General features: G+C 34.0%; 1 protein-coding gene across 1 annotated transcript in view; it reads right to left on the bottom strand.

Moving 5' to 3' along the window:
- Positions 1-23,541, bottom strand: part of Sema2a (Semaphorin 2a) — a 584,325-nt gene that overhangs the window by 18,996 nt on the left and 541,788 nt on the right. Inside the window, exons 5-6 of the mRNA XM_074177864.1 lie at positions 22,809-22,916; positions 12,689-12,959 (exon numbers count right to left, since the gene is read on the bottom strand). Of these exons, the coding sequence (XP_074033965.1) occupies positions 12,689-12,959; positions 22,809-22,916 (379 nt within the window). The remainder of the gene's footprint in view (positions 1-12,688; positions 12,960-22,808; positions 22,917-23,541) is intronic.

Genomic DNA, 23,541 nt, shown 5'->3' with positions numbered 1-23,541 from the left:
TATCAAAATGATCCTGAGCAGTACACTGGTTTATATGCAAAAGTAAATCAGACGGCAAATTATATACAAAATCAAATAGTTATACACTATTGCTCATAGTTAGAGTTTGTTTCATTTTGAAGGGAACGTCTTTTGCGCATATTCTCAGTCCTATCCTCTCAGATTTTTTGCGTAGCTAGTACCATTTGCATAAATTTAAGTTTCTAGCTCGTGAGTTATAGGTGGATCCATGGTCTCGCCAAGCATATCAGGTATAGTCGAAGTGAACGATATTTTACATTCTTAAAATTTCGGCATTTTCAAAGGCCAAAAAAACCAAAACATAAAAATGAATCGGATATTTAACAAAAGATTAGGGATGGCATTGACTCGATGAGTCATGATTTCACAAAACTCACTCTTTTACATATAATCATCCCCACGGAGCTCGTGAATAATCTGCATTTTTTATGGATGGAATTTATGTATTTTCAGTGCTTTTCTTACAGTCTCGTGTGACATTCCCGTCTATTCTGCAACGGATCATGAGGAGCTAGTGGGCACTCCAGCAAATGATCTCAACACAATTTGAGCGTTTTCATTTAGAACTTTGGGGTTGTTTTTGTTTTTATTGTTCATCGAACCAGTTTCGGGAAACTTTGTCACTAAGTCAAACACATACCGGTGACTTACATCACAATTTGGATTTCTTTAATCAATTCGTTCTCGAAGAGTATAAATCATTTTCACAATTGATACACTGAACAGCTAAACAAAGGAAACTGAATTAAAAATACTGCCAAATCATTTGTATTTGCCGAACAATTTTTCTGCTTAACAAACTGTAGGGTTTTTCCTACAACTATTTAGTTTAGAAACAATTTCATTTCCTTATTGATTTTTATTTTGTATTATACATTTTTGGTAGAAATTCAACTTTTTATAAATGCATTATCGAACAGTCGTCCAAAATATCCGTCTGCTTGGGTTTTTACGTTAATTCTTTTATTTTCACTTTTACTCATCATTTATCGAAAACTGCTATCAAAAAATAATAAACTAAGGTATCGTTGGAAAGAGAATTAAACGCCCTTGAAACTCTCCTAGGAGAGTTGAACCATATTCATTTAAAGTGTCCCCCTTGAAAATAAATTTGACAGTCAAGTTTTATTCAACAAATAAAAGACCAATAATGGTTCGATTTTTCATATTATGTACTGGAAGGAAAATATTAAGGATGGTAAGTTTTCAAATTGACATCCTGTTTTATGCATATCCACTTACAATACAGATCAAACATATTTAAAGTTATGCGAGCTACGATTCAAAATAATCATATAGAATTTATGCTACCTCGCTAGTTCGTGACCGTTATTAGTTGTTGTGACAATATCAGTATACATTAGTAGTCACAGTTAAATTAATTAATCAATTCAGTTATATATGTATGTTAGGTAATTCAAACTGATTTTTGTTTCAGTGGTTGACACCTCGTAAAAACACCATCTCTTCAGACGAAAATAGAAAAACATAGAGAGATGCTGAGAAAAGAAGGTGAGATTGCATAGAAGCTTATCTTGAAAATTATGAAGGTGCAGAATTGAGAGAAAGATAGAGAAATTGGTTTCATAAAAAATATATTTTCCTATTAGATATTAATAAATATGACACAAATCGAAGCACTAAGTTTTCTGAAACTGTGTTAATTGTGTCTTTGAATAAATAAATATGCTATTAGGAAACATTGTTGATGTTTCTGAATAATTACAGTAGCAAATATTTAATTACCAGTTAAACTACTGAAAATTTTAATTTTATATAATCACACTTGCATAACTATAAAAACAACTGATTCCTGATAACTTTTACACGAACACGTGTATATGTGAATAATGCATTTGAGAAATAAAGTTCAAGTTAGGAAAACGCGCGTCGAGGGACCGTAATTTTTGTTCTGGTGTGGGGAAAGTGTTTTCAATAGATTTACAATAATCGATCATTATGATAGCTCGACAAAACTACTAAATTTTAACATACTTTCCAAAAAAATTAAAGAAACTGAAATCATAATTACAATTCATTTCTTTTTTTATGGTACTGATAAAAAATGATCCATCTCTTCTTCGTACATCTGGATTGGTGATTGATACATATTATGAAAGCCTTGACAACTATATGGTGAGTTCTACCACTTTATGTTTTTTCCAGACGCTGCCGCATCAGTTAAATACCAGACAACTGCAATCTCGCTTATTACCCAAAGTAAACGACTAAAAAAAGCATTCAACAACAGATCAGCCGTATTCCACGATCAATCAACGCATGAAATATGGTCCACAAACAGAGTATCACGGGAAAACCGTGACCGCTCGCGAGGCGCGGTTGTCGCCTCGTCATCCGCTCCGCTCCTGTGCACTCTATGATTTAATTATCTTAAAGCTCGCGCACTGCTCACCCCGATAGAAGATTACCGGTAATTGGATTGGCGAATTTGCGTTTAACAAATGCCGCCCGGTGTCCGGCACCGTCAAGCGTTTACTCATCTCGTGAAGCTTTACACCCGATAAAACTGACGTCGGCCGTCGGCGTTGGAATTTAAGTTTAAAATCCGTCCGACCTGGACCGGTAAAAAAAGTGCGATAATTGAACCGGACGTTTAGTTTGCACAGATGAATTGATCATTTTCGAGTGTCTTTTCTTTTATTTGCCGAGCTTTTTTGTCGAATCAATTATGTATTCCTAGAACCAGATTTAACAAGCTGGATGGAAAATTGTAACCGGATCTGTTTTTTTTATCGTAACATACTCACTGATTACGTTAGTGTCGAGTGAATTTCAGTACAGGTATAGTGTGTACGAAGTCAATTCAAATGGCACAAAAACTAAATAGTTACCGAACGTTGGCAGTTTCTTTGTATGGCATGGGCGGTGTGCTATAATTACACCACACCGCAAAGAAACTGCCGACGTTCGGTAACTAATTAGTTTTTATGCCATTCGAATTGACTTCGACCACACTACATCCTCAATATTTAAATCTATTTGAATGTGAATGACAGTATTGGAAGATTTCCAGTCAAAAGTTGAAAGATCAAAATATTCCAATGAATGATTTTTCACAGGAGAGATGTCAATGCATTCGTGTTCGTGTTGAATCACGAATACTTTGTTTTTCGGCTCTGGTTTCAATTAGTTTCCTTTGCAGTGAAAGTGCTATGAAATACAGAAGCCGAATCTTATTGGCAGTTGATGTTCAAGCCCGTTTCTTTAGATTTGTTTACTGCCTGTCTTCAAGCATAGCCCACTGACTAATAAGAAAGTTTTTCTTCCTTATTCAGAGGAATCGGGCAAATTTCGGATATGCAGTTGGTTAGTACCTCGTCCACTAAATGGAGTGACATTTTTTATGTTCGCTCTGAAAGAATTTCGATTTTCAATAATGGAATATCCTTGACTTTAGGTCGATGATGGTCACTATCTTGCACTGACGAGTGGCTAATGAGCCCGAAACCGGTCTGCAAGTGTGCCCGTTCCAAAATTGAAGGTCGACTCTTTCAGTTGTATTGCCAATTGCATATGCAGGAAATTTTGTGTGAAGATTCCTGCACTGAAGCCTGTCGGATATAATCCAACGCTGTTCGTGGTATTAGCCAGTGGGGTAGTTGTTTTCTGATAGGCGTCAGTCCATTCAACCTACTGTGTAGGTATATCCGAGACGGGCTTGAACATTTAAAGTTCATTTCTTTAGATTTGTTTACTGCCTGTCTTCAAGCATAGCCCACTGACTAATAAAAATAATCTATTTATTTTGTTTTGTATTCTGGACTACTTGCTTCAATAACGGGCATAGACTTCAATTTGTGACACTGGGCAAAGAGCAACATCATTATAAGGTCCAGAAGTAAATAAAAGTCACAAGTGTTTGGGTGTGATATGATATTGTTGAAACAAATCAGTCGAACACTGATGCTCTACTACAAGCGAATTGGCATGTCCTGTATCAATCCCACGTAATCTCCCTAAGTTCGATTAATTTCGGTATAATGGATAATAATGCCATGTCTCATTTCATTGGTAATATCCCTAATGTGGTAATCGTGACCGGTTTTCAAAGTCTCGATAATGTGAACATATCACTCGAGTCCATCTTTACTTCTCGGAATTCAACTCAATACCTATCTGCCGCCTATAGAAAATGGCGTCATCAAACAAAAGCATGTGCAACTGGATAATTAAAACGGGGAGCTTTTCTATTTTGCCGGTTTTTCCTTTCCCTTTTTCCAGCCTTTGCTTGGTAACTGGTCCACGTTTTTGTGCCTTTGATTACTATCTCTAACCGTCTACACTGGCGTGGTCGCAGTCGCCGGGGCAAATTATGTTACGAGGGTGGTTCAAATTGTACATTGAGATACTGAAAACATTAAAATTATTCGGTTATATATTATATTATATCGAATATGAACAATATGAGAGAATCCTTCATGAAATAAAAATAATGAAAATTAGCATCATTTTTGGATTTTGAGTAGCCAAACTCGAATACATAATAGAAATTCAAAAGTCAAAGGATCTACTGAAGTCAGAGTATCGTGTTCATCCCAAGCTCCCCCTTCCCAACCTCCTCATATTTATAGAAGAAAAGACATTTATTGTCTTATAACGAACAATAGTATATCCTCTCTATTGATAAATTTATAATCAATATGAGCCCCGCGACTCTCACCAAATAAAACATTTTATTTTTTCAAACTCAAAACGTAGATGAAACGAAGATGAAGCATCAGCGGCTTTTCACTACGGAGCATTGATTGAGGCCAAGTGCCAGATTTGTCGACTGGACATTTTATAGTTTTGCTGAAATGAAAACCAAGAAAAGCTGTAATAAATATTTTAGAGGTAAACAAGTAAATTAATTCAATTAATTAGTTTCATATTTCACGCCAGATGAAAAATTATTAAATCATCATTTGTTTACTTCAATTCAATTTGACAACAGATATGTAAACAACTGGATAAAATAACCGCCGGAAACAATTTGATCTTCACAAAGTTTTTTTTCCAAAAATATCATATGTAATCCACCTAATCACTAGTGAGAACTATCGGCTCAGGTACTACCCCCAGAGTATATATTATTTTTAGGTCTACTCAACATTTATGTACCTCAAGTATATACTCAATTATAATCACCTAAAGCATACATTACCTCCACATCAATAATAATATGTCTACAAATACTAAGATAACATTCGTTTCCGGTTTAGTTTGTGAAATTACTATGGATTTTTATTGAATAGCGGCCGAGTCAATCAGAAAACTGAACATGTATTAAAAGGGAATGTTAGTATGGCAGATGTTACACCACGACATGTTGCATGCGCTTAGCAAATTGAAGGAGTATGTCAAGAGGTTTCGTAAATTCAAAATCAATCTTTTCTGTTATTTCAAGAGTTTTCAGTTATGTTCTCAATACCTCGTAATCATCCCTGTGAGTGTTAGTGGTCGTAGATTCGTGATAAATTAAGGTTCCAACACCATTTATTCAACACATTACATTACATGCAACAGCATTACATGGAAATGAATTGTACCAAAGTATTTCTGGAATACTCATCTATCCAATTTTTGTAACAACAAATGTGATTCGAAATTTCATATATTATTGTCATGAAGGGATGAATAGTTTTAAGACATAAAGTGTGTTTTTGTAATAACTCATCTGATAGGTATTATTATTTATTTTCGTAAATCGAATCAACTATTCATTCCAATTAAAGTCTAGAATGTTCACCATTCATCTAAGAAGTTTCTTTACAAATTCATTTCTTACATTATAAAATATGTATAGGGTGATTACGTAAGGAACACCTCTCATTCTAATGAGCTCTGGAATGGACTGAGGTTGATAATGTATATTTTAGATTTCACAAGTCCTCACCAAAAATTGAAAGAGTCACATCAAGTTATTTAGCAAGTGATTCTAAGATACCATGTTTACTTATCCACCGGTATAGATAATTATCATCCAGCCATCTTCGAACCAGCCTGTCATAATAAAGATGTACTTTTTATCTTGCAGATAGGAAACATCAGTTGGAAACTCATTTGAATTGTCAATTATTCAAACCGGTAGACGAAGAGTCGTGGTACTTTAGAAGAGCCCACCAGATCACTTGATATGACGCCTCTAGATGTTTTTGAATAAATACGTGACATCTGAAGAGTGCGGATACACAACCGCAGTTCATTTCAGAAAGAGGTGCTGGCAACAAAATTACCCCAGGAACATTAAATTTTGTTGAACATAGTTCCTTCTTGAAATTATAATATTTATCGCTTGTTTGCAGATCTTCGAAACGAATGTAAAACTGCTTTTCGCCCAGGGACGGCTTTTTCGATTTCCAGAAATATCACAAGGCCCTTTTTCTATTTGAGAAAAAGTTGGTAGCGCTCTCTCGGCGACGTGGGATGCAACGCTATTGTTTTTCATAGCTTTCCATGCAAGTTTCATCCGACCTTGATATCTTGCCCCGTACTAATAGTTCAAATACCCAGTATTGGGTGTGCAGTGTTTTGATTAATAAAAAATAAATGAAATGATTTGTCAGATTTTGAGATACGAATTATCAGTTTAAAATGATTTTTCAGATTTTTTGCATTTTCGAAAAGTTATTACAGTCTTTATAAACAGTTTATTTCATTTGTATTCTATTCTATACGTACCTATTCTTCACGGGGTAGGTGCTGTTTTTATAACACCCCGTTCAAAAGTTAAGACGGGGGAAATATTCACGACCGCACTATTTAATTGACATAAGAAAGAGAGAGAGAGAGAGATTGATGTGGAACTAGCGTTAGAAGTATTTTAGATAATATTTGTCACTATGGTTTGCTATGGTGAGCCTCCTCACTTATCCACTTTTCAGAAATCTTCGGAAAACAAACATGTTCCTACATAAATTTGAATTTTCTGGGTAGAGGAAAATCATGAAAAGGGTACATTTTCATTGTCCATCTGTGAATCTGTGATCCAATGTCTGCCTTGTTATCCAGTGTCACACATTCACATAAAACGTGACGAGCTGTCTGTGTCCTTTTATTGCACTCCTGCAGCTAACGTCTCCATTTTACAACCCTAATTTGTTCAAGTGTTCTCTAAACAGAAAATGTTCTGCGAGCAGCCCTACCATTACTCCTAGTCCATACCTGCTATGCTGAAGCAGTTCTTCAGTTTTTTCAAACTATCCCTTTACTATTTCTTACTATCAATTTTGGTATTCCCACACCTGGTTAAGACAATATATGGAGCTGATCTTCCGAGTCTAGCATACTCATTGCCTGTGTTTCGTGAGTTTCCAGGCACCCAGTATAGAGTCAATTTATTCCGACTCGTCAGTTTTTTCAATTCTTCACAGCATTCTCAAATCAGTCTCAAGTCATCAATGTCACGTGGGCACCCTCCCTAGCTAATATTAGAATATCATAGAACTCAAAGATTCAAATCGCCAATTGATCTACACATTGTATAACATATTCTGCTAAAATTGTTCAACATATACGTATCATATCTACCTCGAGTTTTTTCTGTGTCTGAATCGTATGAACTGAAATGACGAAACTTACTTTAAAATCTCTCAATTGTCTACACAAATATTCACATAAAATCAGCAACTTACTTGTTCAACTGTCCTGGTATATTCAGATGTAACAGGTTACGAATTTTTATTAGAAATTCTTTTTAGCAAAAGTTCCCTCATAATTTCCGAACTCTCTTCATTTCACAGTACATTTACATACATATTATTCCCGGGTTCAAATATTTTATACCATACTAAACGATCATACCTTGTTATTTAAACTCAGAGGATGTCTTTCTTATATATGCAAATTATTTGAGAAAGGAGAACTTCATGAAAATGTAAATTGATACTGAATTGAGACATTGTGAGTACCCATGCAAGACGTCTGTAATTTCTTTATAAAGGAGACGTTGGAATTTTTCACAGGATAATAAAGAGATGTATTACAAAACCAAGTAACGCCTCAAGCAGTGCAAGAACTTAAAGAAATTAACTACATCGAGGTGGGCGTAAATTGAAGATTATATGGGAAAATATTAATAATATTATGATTGGTTCTCATGATTATTATAAATTATTGGTATACTTTTGCATACAGCTGAAGCAATTACCACAACACTTTTCTTGTGATGCACTGTATGGAACCTTTGGTGTTGTAATAAATATTACTGGAGTTTTATTCCAACACCAAACCGTTTTTTTAACACCTCGACACGTGTTTCGGTCACCATGTGATCATCTTCAAAAGGAAGATTAAATTCAACTCAGTTGGTTGTTGGGATAAAACTCCAGTGATATTCAACACTTTTCTTGACAATAATTCATTCTGGCATATTGAGTGTGACTGACCGAAAATTTATTCTTATAGTAGAATTACTGAAGAAAATCAATGAGTATCAAATTAAACCTGTATCGTGGATAAAGTTGTTTGGAGCGATGCGATAGAATTCGTATTGTGATTTCATTATTTGTACTGTCTTTTGTGAAACGATTATGTGAAATTGAGAAAAGTCGTTCCTCACCTCTTAAAAATTAAATTAGATATTGAAATGCGATTTTGAAGATCTTAGGGAAATTTCTCTCCAGAATTATAGTTTTGAACTTTGTTGTGACACTATGCATGCGAATGATTTATACAGGGTCGTATGTGCAAATACATAGTTTTTTGAAGTTTCGTTTTTTCCGGAAATCGAAAAAAAAAACATTTATAATAATTTAATTTTTTTCAAGGACACTACAGGGCACTACAGGTAATTCCTTAATGCGCTCTAAGAGCGGTGCCTGTGCGAAAGTAGTGATTCACATTGGATTTGAATCGCTGTAAATGAAATGCATTTAGAAAAACGTTCTCACGAAGTTTATTCCATATAAACGTAGTTCTCCAAATGAAAGAGATATTAAACAGTGAAGTTCGAGGTGCAGTGAGTTTAACCTCAAAATGATGAGCAGCCATAGTCCGTCGCGAATTTCTGATATGTACATCTTCGATGTTCCAGACTATCAAGGTTGCAAGTGATGTTCGCGTCTCCAATCAGGCGGATGACCCTTCTCTGGATGGAATCCAGCGGCTTCAGGGTATGTTTAAGGGCGTAGCTCCATACATGAGAACAATACTCCAAAGAGTATTGCATCAAAAGTTGCTGAGGTGTGTACAGTTTTGTGGTTCGGTTCATATAACTTTTGTTCCTAAAATCCTTCGTTACCAAGTTACGAGCCCTCAAAGTTACAAAATGAAAAATGTCTTTCTTTGATAACTTTTCAAGTTAATATTGAAAATCAACCAAATTTTTGTAATTGACTAAACAAATGGATTGCTTTGATGAGCTTTCATGTAGGATTCAGTTGTTGTGCTACAAGTCAGGAAAGAATTACTTTTATTCAAAAAATTGTCCTTGTAACCTAATTTTGTTGAAAAATATCTGTCATTTCAAAGTTTTGGGGTGTGGACCATCAGGGTAGTCCGTTCCTGACTTTGTACCCCAAAAACTGACTCCAAAATGAAAGCTCATCAGAGCAATTCATTTGTTTAGTCAATCACCAAAATTTGGTTGATTTTCAATATTCACTTGAAAAGTTATAAACGAAAAACATTTTTTATTTTGTAACTTTGAGGGCCCGTAACTTGATAACAAAGGATTTGAGGAACAAGTACTGGTGATATTTTGTCCCCATCTATTCATTCCGAGGGACACCCTGTATTCAAATCATTTGATTTGAATCAGGCCAACCCTGAAATACGCCCTCATTTATTCGAGTTTTTCGGTAGTTTTTCTCAACAATGCCAACGTACAGTTACCTATGTATCCCAAAATTGTTGTCACTGAGGAAGAATCGTAGGTTGAATATCTCAGTCAAAATATGGCGAATTCACAGGTCAACCACAGTTTCAATATTATATTTTGAGTATATAAATTTTGGTACAAGTGCTAAAGGATGAATCCCCAACTTTTTGTGTATGATGATGTAGATTACATCAAATTGTCCGAATTTACAAATTGAGAAATTAGTCCAGATTTTCCGATTCCTCAGTTAAGTCCAGGTAGTCAATCAAAATTTTTAATAATTAAAAATTTAAAGTTTGTTCAAATGTATGGGACTCACAAATTTGATTTTGTCTTTCTACTTCTGTTTCTGCACCATGGTATTTTCGTGTTTATATTGTAGAAACTGATTCCTCCTTAAAATATATCTCTTCAATTCATATTTTGAACTGAATGTTTATAAAAGTGGGTAAAAAATTTTCCCCATTCAATTCAAACATTGAAAATTAACCTTTTTGGAGTTGTCCCAGAAAATGCTTAAATGTATTATATTCCTCGAAGCGATTCATCCTTCTATCACGAAGGGTTTCCCAGCAGTTTGTAATTATTTTCACCCCAATAACCACAAAATGTGTAGCCATGTATTTTGCGTAATGACGTTGAGACCGTATGAAACTTGCGTAAGCGTTAGGATATTAGTTAAATGCCTGGAAAATTTTACCGCATGAATGAATTCCGAGCAGTTTGATCAAAATAATCAATATATCACGTAAATTTGTGTTTCCGTTCACCTGTACAAGCATTCGGGGAGAATCGGGCATAAAAATTACGATAATGTCTGCATGAAATGATATAATGTGTGATTTATCGACTAAGTTATTTATTTATATATAAAACTCAACTTTCTTTCCACATTGTATAAGCTATTATGGTACGTGAATGAAAACTACTTTCAAGGAACACAAATAAAGAGAATACTTTTCTGCGAAAAAGAAAGATTTCCCTAAAAAAATAATTTGCGATACCTTTCAAAATAAAATTAGTTGTTATAAACGTTTCAAGAAGAATTTCTGAAAAAATATTTGAATACTTTAAAAAATCTGTTAAAAATCTGTTTTTCCGTTAACCAGCTGTCGCACCTCTACAAACGACAACCCTCAGAAGTCGAGACTTGTGCGAGCTAAGGATAAATGAGGTCTTACCTCCTGGATTCCTAACACGGGTTGGACGACAGCAAGTAAAAATCGATTATACAGCCTGGGGCTTGAACCACCGACCAACACGGCAATCGATTCGATTGAGTTAACAAAGCAACCACGTCGAACTGACCGTCTACCGACCGACCCGGCTACCGAAGAAAGTAATACATATCATGAAATTATGAAACAACAACAAAAATTAATTGGCGCTTCGGGCGACTTCATTGGCGCATTTGCTTTTTCAGCTACAGGAAAATCCGGAAAATCCTGCAGCACCATATCATCTGAAGATCTTGATCTGCCAATGTCCTCTCTTTCATAAAACAAAATGAAGGGTGTCTCCAGAGGCTCTAATAAATTGAAGACATCGCCAGAACACTTAGTGACACGACTATCGTCCAACTTAAACAGTGCGTTTCGTCTTTGACCAATGCGTAATAATGATCAGATTCAACGCCAGAACCACAGTGAACAAAACCTCGTTCTTGAAATTCTTCGTCATGAAAAAACTATTAAAATGCTATTCATGTAGCAAGTGTTTCCTATATTATCTAATCCACTTTTCTTCGCAAGATTTTCTGGACAACTGTCTACTGATTCGTAAAATTGAATAAATGAGTTGCCTTCCATGCTTGATCTCAAGAGTCAACTACTTCATTATCATTATCATTATAATTCTTCTACCAAATAGAAATAAAGTACCAAACCACGATGCGAGTAAAAAATTACAACAAGATAAACAAAAAAGGGAGCAAATCTCTTAGCGAGGATATAGCTAAATATCTTTTTTCTCAATTGTTGGAAAATCAGGACCGTTGATTGGAAAACCTTTCATAGTATAAACTACCATTTCAAAAGAAAAAACCAATGTTGAATTTATTGTCAAAAAAAGGGAAACAAGTGGAAGGGTTGAAGAAAAATGGTGGTAACGGCATTTAATATACGTTACTGTCGATGTGACGTATCACATGAGTAAAATGTCTAGTGAGAACTATCAAAAGATTTAGTGTCGAGAAAAACGGTGAAAAAATCAAGTTTCTTCTGACATCAAGAAAGTAGCAAATCATTAGTTGAATGATTTTGGCAGAAGTGTTAATATCAAGAAGAGTTATAAGTAAAATACACTGAAGGTTTAAGAGTTACAAAACTGATGAATATCCATTATCAACAGGTCTTTTGACTATGACAAAAATCCAGATAGTATTCTGAGACATTCATCACTAGTTGGTCTATGATGTATTGCTATCATACGATTATACAAATAATCTAAATATAGAATGAAATTAATGAACTTCATATTTTTACAATTTCAACTTCAAGATTTGTCGATGAATTTTTGTAAAAAATATGTCTAACCATATTGTTTACACTCGAAGAAAAATCCTGTTACATGATCCTATATCGAACAAGACGTTGTACAATCCAATATTGATTTTTTGAATGTTCCGTTGTGCTATTTTCATTCTCTCTGATGTTATCAAATAAACTCCATCAAAATGCCTGAAATGATATTATATACTTGACTCAAAACGTAGGATAAGATTTAGTTGAAGAGTCATCTTCGAATGTATTATATCATTTTACTACTTTCAACAATCCTTATTTCTGTGGTGGTATAAATCATTTTGAAGCATTTACAGAAAAAACATCAAAAGTAAAAAATACTCACTGTCCAGCCATTTGGAGTCATATTTGAGGGTTCTCTTGAAACTGTACTCCTTTCTGCCTGTAGTGAGATTATGAAGATCTGTTCTAAAGATTACTGTGTCGGCTTTCGTAAATTCGGCATTGGTTCCCGAATAGAGACCTGCTAGGTCTCCAGGATTACCTTTCTCTACCCAAACGGCGGTCGAATTATCCGCAGGATCGTAAGGACATTTGGCGATTCCCATTCCTATTCCTGGGACGAAAGTGTTTCTTGGGAGGTGCGTCAGATTCGACTATAAGAAAAAATTACATTAATATACCAGCACATAAGTCTTTTTGGTAGTCAGTGTGAACTGAATGAAATTCAAAGTAACCACCTGTAATACAAATTGGGTAATAATTAGTTGTTTCTCTTTACCAAAGGGTGCACGTATATTGTACATAACTCGTCTAAAAACGCATCTCGAAAAAAGGTTCCTCCATATCTGTATCTATCGATTAGCCACATTTTGTCCAAGAAGTAGATGATGCATTCATATAATGATTACTCAATATAAATCTATTACTATCTCTCAATACGTCACAGAAAAAAAATACACAGAGAAGAAGGAAAGGTAAGACATAAAAAATTGGAGAGAAGCATTCATACATCAACTTGATGCGGCGATTGGTACAAGTATATTGCTTCGCCATTTTAATTGCTTTCATATTATGAAATGTTGGCGACTTTTTACAATTCTTGACATATAGACCTCAATGGCATCCGTGCCGAGAGGATGAATGACACTGAGCCTATCAGTTGTCTCTACGGAACCTTCGAGATACCGGGCGCCCTCTCGTCGTAGCACCGCCTTATCACGGTAATGCAGGGCTCTGACGTGATTGACCTTCTTTCCCTAGCTACTCGTGGGACTTTTATAGACAGAGTAAACTTAAAAATTTTTTCTGATGCTGATTCTACAGATGAGATGGATGTCGAACTTACGAATCCAACTGACTTCCCTGTAAATTCAGATCAGGAGCGAGTCTACAGAGGAGATGGATGTCGAGCTTACGACTCCAACTGACCTCCCTGTAAATTTAAATAAGGAGCGAGCTTCTCAACTCTCCAACTCCTGATCCAATAACTGAACCTACAAAAAAGGTTTGGTGGTGCAGCCAGGAAACGACTGAGTAGTCTCCTCAAGAGACTACGGGGTACTTTATGAAACCGCCTTGCACCAAATTCTTGAGCGGCGTACGCAGAATCTGTCTCAGGTGGAGGAACAAACCCCCCATGAGCAGGTTAGCAAACGTTAGCGCTCAAGTGATGATTCACCAAAACCAGAGGCGAAAAAGCCCTGCACGGTTGAATCTAACGCATCGTCAGGTGCAGCTGACGTTCAAAAACCCTCATACGAAAAGGTTGTTGCGGGTATCAAGGGGGAATCTTGCACCTTGACCACCCGACTACCTCATTAAAGATGAAACAGCAGAGCTTATACTTTGTGCCTTCCCCGCTGGGGACCTAATCAGGTTTTTAGAGTTCGGCAGTGCCGTACTCTTCCCATCTGACCTGAAAGACCACTCACCATACAAACTAATCGGCTTCGTTAAGAAGCTGGGTTTATTTGGTCGAGTGTGAATAGGTGTGAGCCACAATAAACCCTTGCGGGTTGCGCTGGAGAGTCGAATAGACCCACTCACTTTGGACCTAACCTAACCTAACCTATATCAGACTTAAAAGTCATCTTAACCCAAGCATGATATCCATGAAGGGAAATAAACCATATGCAGGATTAAAACAATGTTTTTCCGTAGATAAAATCATTACAAATAGCGTGGAGGGATAGATTTTCCATTTTGTACACTGGGTACATTACTAAAACATGGAAAATATGTTCATATATATAAAAAAAATGCTGTTTCCAGAGTTTGTCAAGCTTTTGAAAACGAATATAAATCCGATCAAAAATTGGTCGGATACGCAATTCAAAATAGTGGTCAGATATAGGCATTAAAAAAAAGACAGGAATTTCAAATAGTTTTCATTTCGCTAAAATAACACCTATTAGGCTGAAATTCAGAATAAACAAAACCCCATTAAAAAAAATTATCCACAAAATGGCACCTTAAAAAGTATATCATTTTCAGAGCGTGTTTCACGCATATAACATTGAAAATATTCAAAATATCGACTTACTACCAACACACAAAATGAGAGCATTTTAACTTGATCAGGAGCTGAAATTTTTTTATCAAAAATTTGCCACCCTTTATTCATTAACATAACGCAAAATTTGCCGTGTCTTTCTCCATCGAATGATTAATTGGTTTCGGAGGTAATATAGTATCGGTAATATAGTACCGGAAGTAATATAGTTTGCGGGTAATGTAAGAAAAACTGCAAGCAGAGTTTCAATTATTCATTTCAAAATGGAAATAATATCACTTCCAAACCATGCGTTATGGTGTGGTCGAACCCGCAATTTTACTAAAATTTTGCTGCTCTCTTAATTTGTTATCATGAATAACTTCTTATTTCAACGCAGTATTTTATTTACAGTAAAATTACAAAAAATGGAAAATTGAGTGGGTAGTGGAGCTTTTTTTTGAGTTCTGAAAGTCATTTCTTCAACAGAAGTAGTCAACACCATAATTAATCATTTTTGACATAACTAATACTTCAAATGTTATTATTTCCAGAAGCTACCCCAGAATAAAAAAAATATCAAAATCAGTTCAGAATTGACGAAAAAATGAATTTTTTTTGAGCGCTGCAATTTCAAAGAATTTTTTTCAGCCGTTCGGCATCGTAGCACTCCAAAAAGTGTAATGTTCAAAGTCGCGTCTTCTGCAAATTTGTTTGTCATCATGAAGTTCAAGTATTCCACCAGTTTTTTGTGAAAATTTTAGCCCTTAATGTTCATGAGTAAAGGTGTAGTTTGCTGTGCGAGAAAATCGCAAAAAAATTCGTGGATGGAAATCCGTATGCTCCACAATTTCCTTTTCAACAAACTTAGGAGAGAAATGTACACTGATGGTTAAATATGGGATAAAATTAATAGTATCAGGCCTATTCTTACAACCATTTTTCTGAGTGAAGGGCACTATATAAGACATAGAAGATACTGCAAAACATCACTACATAATCTTGACGTTATACAAAATACACTGATCGAAATCGATTTGAAGAAGAGTAGGAGATATTCTACAGAGTTACTCTACGAACAAAGTGGTTTTTTCAAAGTTCAAAATTATACGCCTCCTCCAACCAAGCAATTACAATAACACAATGTAGATTTAGTCATAACCAGAAATTTTTAACTTATTTTGGCCAGAAATTATACAATAAGTTGCCACTCCATATAAAGAATATTAATAATTACTGTAAATTAAAAAATGAACTGAAAGTTACCATTAGAAATCATTATCATCAATTCCAGGATATCTTTGAAAATGTTTGAGTTAAATTACCTGCTCTCTCTCTTCTTAATACCTCTCTCTAGCCATAATGGGAAATGTGGAATGAAATAATGCATTCAATATTTAAAGGGATTCGTTTCTATTTCACCATTTGGCAACATCGGACAATGAATCTGTTACTTGTATGAGACAAACAAAGACGACATATTTCAGAGGCGTGCTGTTCTGTTTACTTATATTCCAACTTTCGAGACATTCTGTGATATATGACATTTTGTGCACCTAACCTATCTTCCTCTACATAAATAAATAACAAAACAACTGTTTTTTATGTGGCTTGTGGAGGTGGTATTGAACTATAATTTATATTTTGCCTTAATTGTTGATTTTTAAAGATAATTTTCCTTTTTTTAAGTAGAATATCTAGGTACGTATAAATTATTTCAACTTGATATAGGCGCTGTTGCCAATATGTGAATTAGAAACAAATCCCTTTAAAAATGAAAACCCAACATTTGAAACATCAATTTGAATACTTTTCGAAGTGAATTTGAAAAACTCATGAATTAAACTCAACTTTATTTTGTTCAAACTTGCATTTGCTGTATTAACCCAAATTGAGGAATTCCTCATTCTCCAACTGCGGTTTTAAAACTAAGGTTGACAGTAATATATAACCAAACGACCCATTTTAATTTTTATGCATTTATTTTATTATATATTATATAACACAACCAATATCAGTCTATAACAGCTACGACACAAGACTTGCTTAGGTGGCTACAGATTGTCTAATACATGGTTCAATGATAGGATTATCAATGACAATTTGAATTGTAAATCACAGGGAAATCAAATCATGTTACTAAATGATTGAATGACATGAAATGAATAAAATTACTTACATACTTATTCATACCAAATTTCGGTCCTATAAGTGCGAGTTTGGCGAAATGAAAACAATCGTTTATGTCTGGAAAAGTTTTGGTGGTATTCAAATTTAATTCCACCTAAAAACACCGAAATGTTGGTAAAGCCAAAACAGGAACCAAAACAGCATTGTAAAACTATAACCCAAAGAACGTTTCTATTTTTCCGTCCAAAATTCTGCAATGCAATACCAGTACATTTACAAAAAATTGACAAACTGATTTTAAAACTGAAATACAGAAATATATCCTGAAAAACAAGGAAATATTCTATAAAACACAACGATAGTCAATACACCCACCATTGCTGCTAGCCCTGCCCTCTACCAATCGTCAAATACCAATCAGAATTTTGGTTAAAATTAATATGCACAAATAAAATACGCGTGTGTTTGAACTTATGCTTCACACAATACACGTTTGTTTGAACTTAGCTTTACACTAGAGTTCATTTACCTTCATTATTTGTTGTTGTAAATTTTTGTCCGCTAGAAATTTTAGCATAGTTTATGTACAGTACTTCAACTTTGAAAGTTTCAAGGGAAGTTTTCACTATGCTATAAGTATCGTTTGTGAATTCATCTCATCCCTTTCCATTAGCCCGTATTCAACGGGTTCAATATTCTACAATAACTCAAAGATTTCTGTTATTACTCCTACTCAGTGGAGATAAGAAAGGGAAGCCTGCACCAAGTTCGCAACGGGAGATATACCTAAATTTATTAAATATGTGAAAGGCCGCATTGAAAATTCCGAAATGGAAATTGGGGGCGAAAGTCAAGCGTTATGAGCCCAATAATAGCCAAAGAAAATGGAGGAATTAATAAAGTGAAACACGAGCGAAACTAATGTGATGGGAAACCTTAGTGCCAGTAGAACGGTTTACTGTAAAATGCGATAAGACAGTTCTTTCCTTCTTCCTACTCTCGAAGTATCGTATTAAAGATTCACGCCGGCATTATCGATGGGTTTCTAGCAAAAATCACATCGATTTCACATTTAGCTTTTATATCGTTCAATGCAATGGAGGCAGTGACGTGGAAGGTTCAATTTTGCGTATAATTAGAGAGCTTTGTTTTTTGACAATGAAAGTGGTGAAACAAAAGAATGTTCTTTTCCGAAGTTGGATTCTAATGAGCGAAACACTTCTACTATTCTGGCTCACTTTCAGAAGAGTAACTGGATTTTACAAAAATATTCAAACATTCAGGTGATCATATACCTCGTGGGTCTATATTATAGTGCACTATTCAGTTCGATATTGATTTATCTTAATTTTTCTGAAATTAGTTTCATCAAATATACCTTTCTGTACCATTAAAGTCAATCAGTTTTTGAGTTAATGTATTTGAACTGCATTAATTGGAGAAGTCTTGGAAATAGCATTTTTATCAATTCTATTGGAATTTTAATTTTCATCGATGTTTTATGTCATGTAATTATTTGTTGTTGGTGATATGGTTAGTACAGTTTCAGAAATTCAGAAAAAATCTTATTTCACAATAAAGTGATTTGCTTTTTGGTGTTTTTACTCCTACTATAAGCAAGAGAAATATTTTTTTAACTCAATATCCCAATACCCCCTATTTTCTCTATTTCTTCTAATGCCCATATGAGACATAATTCTGAAGACGAATACAAAATTGTTCAATGTACGGAATTTTTGAAAGTCCCTCTCGAATACGATTAAAAAAATACAATAAACTCTTATGAAAATTTGACGATATCATGCTAAGATAATGAAAAACTTTCCAAAAAACCTAGAAAAACAATATATTTCATTTATTTATTCAGTTTTGGATACAAACAGTTTGGAAACGAAAACAGTATCCTCCAAAGAATACATAGACTCCATTATCAATGAGAAAAACACTATGTAAGAAACATGTTGAGGTAATAACCAATGCTAATGGCTTCATCAAATTTATAATATAACAATATTTCTCAAAAATATCTTACAATATAAACCCTAATAATTTCTTTAGAAAAGAAAATAGGATGGCACAGTAAATTATTATACCATGAATAGGGTTGATATCAAATTCAATGAGTTGAAAAAAATTAATTAATACGATTAATTTATAGAAATATACCTTTTCATTTTGTTTTGAACAATTTTAATGAGATACAAAAAATGTACGTGACTACTAAAGTTTTAGTTATTCTTTTTATAATAGATTTTTTTCCTAAATTAGTGTTGAAATGTACAAAAGAAAATAATTTTCAATTACAAGTGTTGTGAGTACATACATGAAAAGTTATCAGATATAAAAGAGCAGGAGAATCGAAAACATTTAAAATTTTGAAGGTGAAGACTAGATCAGTAATTATTCTTCGTTGTTCCAATAACTGAATATTATCCTCCGAAACAAATTTAATGTCAACAGACGTATAAAAGACAAAAAACGTTATAGTGTTGCTATAATACTTCGAATTCGGCAACGTACAAATGTACAACCTGGTTGTGTTTCGTGTTGTTTCTGATCGATAGATAGATAGATAGATAGACATATACTTTATTGTCCAAGAAAATACAATCTTATTGACAAAGCTTGTTAAAGAATCTGGTATATATAGCACTTCAAAGAATAAAAGACAAGAAACAATTCAAAAACACAAATACACAGAAACACAATTTGAGCAAAACTTAGTTCACATATCTGATAGATGAAATATAACAATAGAAAATGAAACTTAACAAAATGTTGACAAAATAGTTTGAATAGTCCCTTTCAAAACATGTAAATAAGAAATATATACAATTTGAACATAAGTTCACATGTCATGGCGATAAAATAAGATCTTTCCCAGTATAAAATATAATTTAAAGTATAGGTGTCAATATAAACAACAAAAAAAACACCTATATTAAACCACAGCAATGTTCCATTGTAATATTCATTAAGATTGTAGTACGCTTTAGTGGCAAGGGCATCTTTAACATGATTTCTGAACTTTTTATAGCTTTTTTCCTTCCTAATTTCGTAAGGTATGTGATTATACAGCTTTTTACTTTCATAAATCAAAGAATACTTTGTCTGACTTGTTTTTGGAACAGGAAGATGTATTTTATTTTCAGTTACTTGCCGGGTTATGTAATTTGTAGGTTCCGGAGTTCCAACCATATTATGTTTTTTGTAAATCAGGCAAACAGTTTCAAGTATGAAAATACAAGTAACAGTGAGAGTTTTTTCTCTCAAAAATAATGGTCTGCATGACTCACACACTCCCACCTTGCATAAGTATCTAACCGCTCGCTTTTGCAAAACAAACACTGAATGAAAAAGTTGTTGACTGCAAAATCCCCAGAAGGCAACACCATATCTCAGATGGGACTCAATCAGGGAATGATATACCATTTTTGTTGTGGATGAACTCAGTTCATTTGAAACTATTCGAAGTGCATAACATCCTGATGCCAATTTTTTATTCAAAGTTTAAATATGTTGATCAAATTTTAATTTGTTATCCATGAAGATATTGATCTGTTATTTGTGTCTAATGATTCTATGTCTTTACCTGAATCCTTCCCGTATTTAGTAACAAACATCTACGCCTCTGAAAATACAGGTCGAATGTATTCAGGCAGATGCTTTTGCAAATCTCTTCATTTTCATTGTCCTGTGAAAAAGTCATTGTTGCTCTTGAAAAATCGTATCAGTCCATTACACTGAAAACTCTGTTGTAAATCGTAAGGCAGTGGGAGGAGTATGCTGAACAGATTGTTGGAAAGAACCAGAATTGGATTATTCCCACCTTAGCCAGAAGATACGAACCTAACTGAACAAATTTTTATGGAATCTTGAGGGTATCATGCAATCATTTTCCAGATAGAAGTTTATTACCTCCACCTGGAGGTTAACAAGTTACTGATAAAAGCAAGAGTTGAAACTGTCATGACAAACGAAAACTTAGCAATACCATCCAAAACCCTTTTGAAGATCGAAGAATTTCGATGAATTTATTCGATTAAAATATATCCGTAGAACGAGCCTACCAAGATCCATACACCATAAACGTTGAGAACTGTTCAATTTGAATTGAGGTTGAAGTATTCACTACGAGAGGAGTATAATGTAAGACTGAGAAACGTGAAATATTTTGACAATAGCTTTTTGACTGAAATATCTGTGCGATAAATATCTGTGAAATATTCTTTTGTCACATCAACGACTTCAAATCGGGATCGCAGGGTATTCTCTTGGAAAATGTTTTCGTAAGATGGCTAAAGTCAACATGTGATTAGATAATACTGCTTTTGAAATGGAAGCGAAAATGATGCAACTGTAAGGAACTCAAATACAACCACTTACAAGTTTTCTCGTTCGAATATGTGATATATTTTAAAAAGATGAGGAATTGAAATTACGAAATTGACAACGAGGCACTTCTCAAATTTCATTTTCCAATTTGAACTGTCGAGTATCATTAGCTCATACAACCCAGCATATATAAATATCGGGATATTATTGATATATTTACCTGAACGAATATGAAATCAAGCCCGAAGTTGACTAAATATTATATACTGGTTGATGAACTGTATTTTATTATATTAACCACTCTACTGAGTTTCAGCTGAGTATGTTCAAGATATTAGTTTTCTCAGGAACACAATATTACCATATTTTAAACTGATGTATCTGTAATATCGTTGTATATATCCAATATCGTTGTAAATCTTATTCAATCGTACCAGATGAGTCTTTAATAACACAATTATTGGAAATGTCAGCCACTGAGAGTTCACTGAGCTATAGGCAAAATGAAAACAGTCATGAGAAATATGTTCAATTCGACTGTAATAATCTAAAATTCTCAGAAAACGAACCAGCATGTATCCCTAATAAACTTTTATCCCGTTTTACAAAACAAATCTTTTGGCTTCGTATCTCTCCATGTTCATAGTTAACACTGGAAATTCAAGAAGGAAAAAAGTTAACAAATAGAATGAAACTACGCGAATGCATACACAAGAATTTTAGTGAATCGTCATTGAAGTTGTTCAAAATATATCTAGCTTGAACCTTGAAGGAAATGGTTTCAGTGAATGGAATTTTAGACCATACTGTTTCACATTGAGCAATGTTTTTCATGAATGGATGTTTTTGATTTCAATTATGAATTATTGGTATGCTAGACTTTTTACATCCAAAAAGAAGTTGCATCCAAAAAGAAGTTGCAAGTTTCTTTGTTATTGCTTATGAAGGAATACTTTTCATTTGGGATCTTTCCAGGTGGTTTTGAAATTGCAATTGTGTTACCTAGATAACACGAATTCTTTTATCTGAGATATTAAAACCAAGACTGAATAAATATATGAAATAGAATACAATATTTTGTTCGGGGCATCCAACTTCAGGATTAGAGGTATTCTGGTTAAAAATACTAACTAGATTGGGAGATTCGTGACGGAAACTGAGACATCAAGCAATGTCAAAGGAAGATTATTTAATTCAAATAAATTACCCAAGTATGACAGGAACTGAAAGTAAGTGTGACACAAAATAACAGGAAATCAACACGAATATTAAGAGCGGTTTACAGAGAAATTGTTTTTATATCGAATTCCGTTCCAAACTTTCATTAAAATTATCACAATTTCATACATTATCTTATGGATGTAATTCTGTAATTTTTTCCTCAAAAATAAATGTGTTCATCAATACAAATTTCTGATGTAGAGGAGTAGCCAGTTAGTTTATATAGCAACATATCTATCCACTTCTATTATCGTTCTTCCTCTTCATTGATTTGTAATGTTCCTAATATACTTTTATGTTGAAAAGAGTAAAAAAAAAAACTTACATTGAGAACCCAGTCCTTGGGATTGTGGGCATTCGTTCCGCACACGTACAGCCGATTACCATCAGACATGGATTGTATCACTCGGATGTGATTGCGGCAGTCGAAATGCTGTAACAACAACAATATATTAATTTATAATAGTAATGAAATATCAATAACAAAACTATGTGATTTTCACTGTTGATGAAATTTCAATCGCCATAGTTTTTATTACCCCTCGAAAGTCCAAAAATCTAAGCGAATTTGATATCAAAGTTGCAAAAAACATGTCAACAGAAAATATTCCTTAATTTACTAAAATATACTCGCTCTCTGGCTTTCATAACATACATATATTCCATAATATACAAATGCAAAATAATAAAAAAAGATTTGGTTTTCATTCATTCTTCCGGATAATGAAATTTTATTAGATAGAGTCTAGCGTTATGTAGGCGATAATAAATATAATAACAAAAACACGATAATAAACGATTTATTACGTCGAAGGCATCCGACTAAATAGTGGACAGAGTTGTGTTGTGTTCAAATGGGCAAGTGACGAAAGGCTTTTATTTCTGGTATTAGGTGAAGAAGGTTCACTATATTAATAAATTTAATGTACCTATCTAAATTGACGGAAGCCGCCCCGCCTCAGCACTTGTAATAATAATGGTAATAATTTATTCACCATCAAAATCAATAAGCATAAACATTGAGTACAGTTCGAAGAATAAATGAAAAGCGAGCATCT

Source organism: Leptinotarsa decemlineata, unplaced genomic scaffold (assembly GCF_025532065.1).
Source record: "Leptinotarsa decemlineata unplaced genomic scaffold, Ldec_3_MD MMD2_tig00003308_RagTag_RagTag, whole genome shotgun sequence".
NCBI lineage: Eukaryota > Metazoa > Arthropoda > Insecta > Coleoptera > Chrysomelidae > Leptinotarsa > Leptinotarsa decemlineata.
This window is presented reverse-complemented; position numbering and strand designations above follow the sequence as displayed.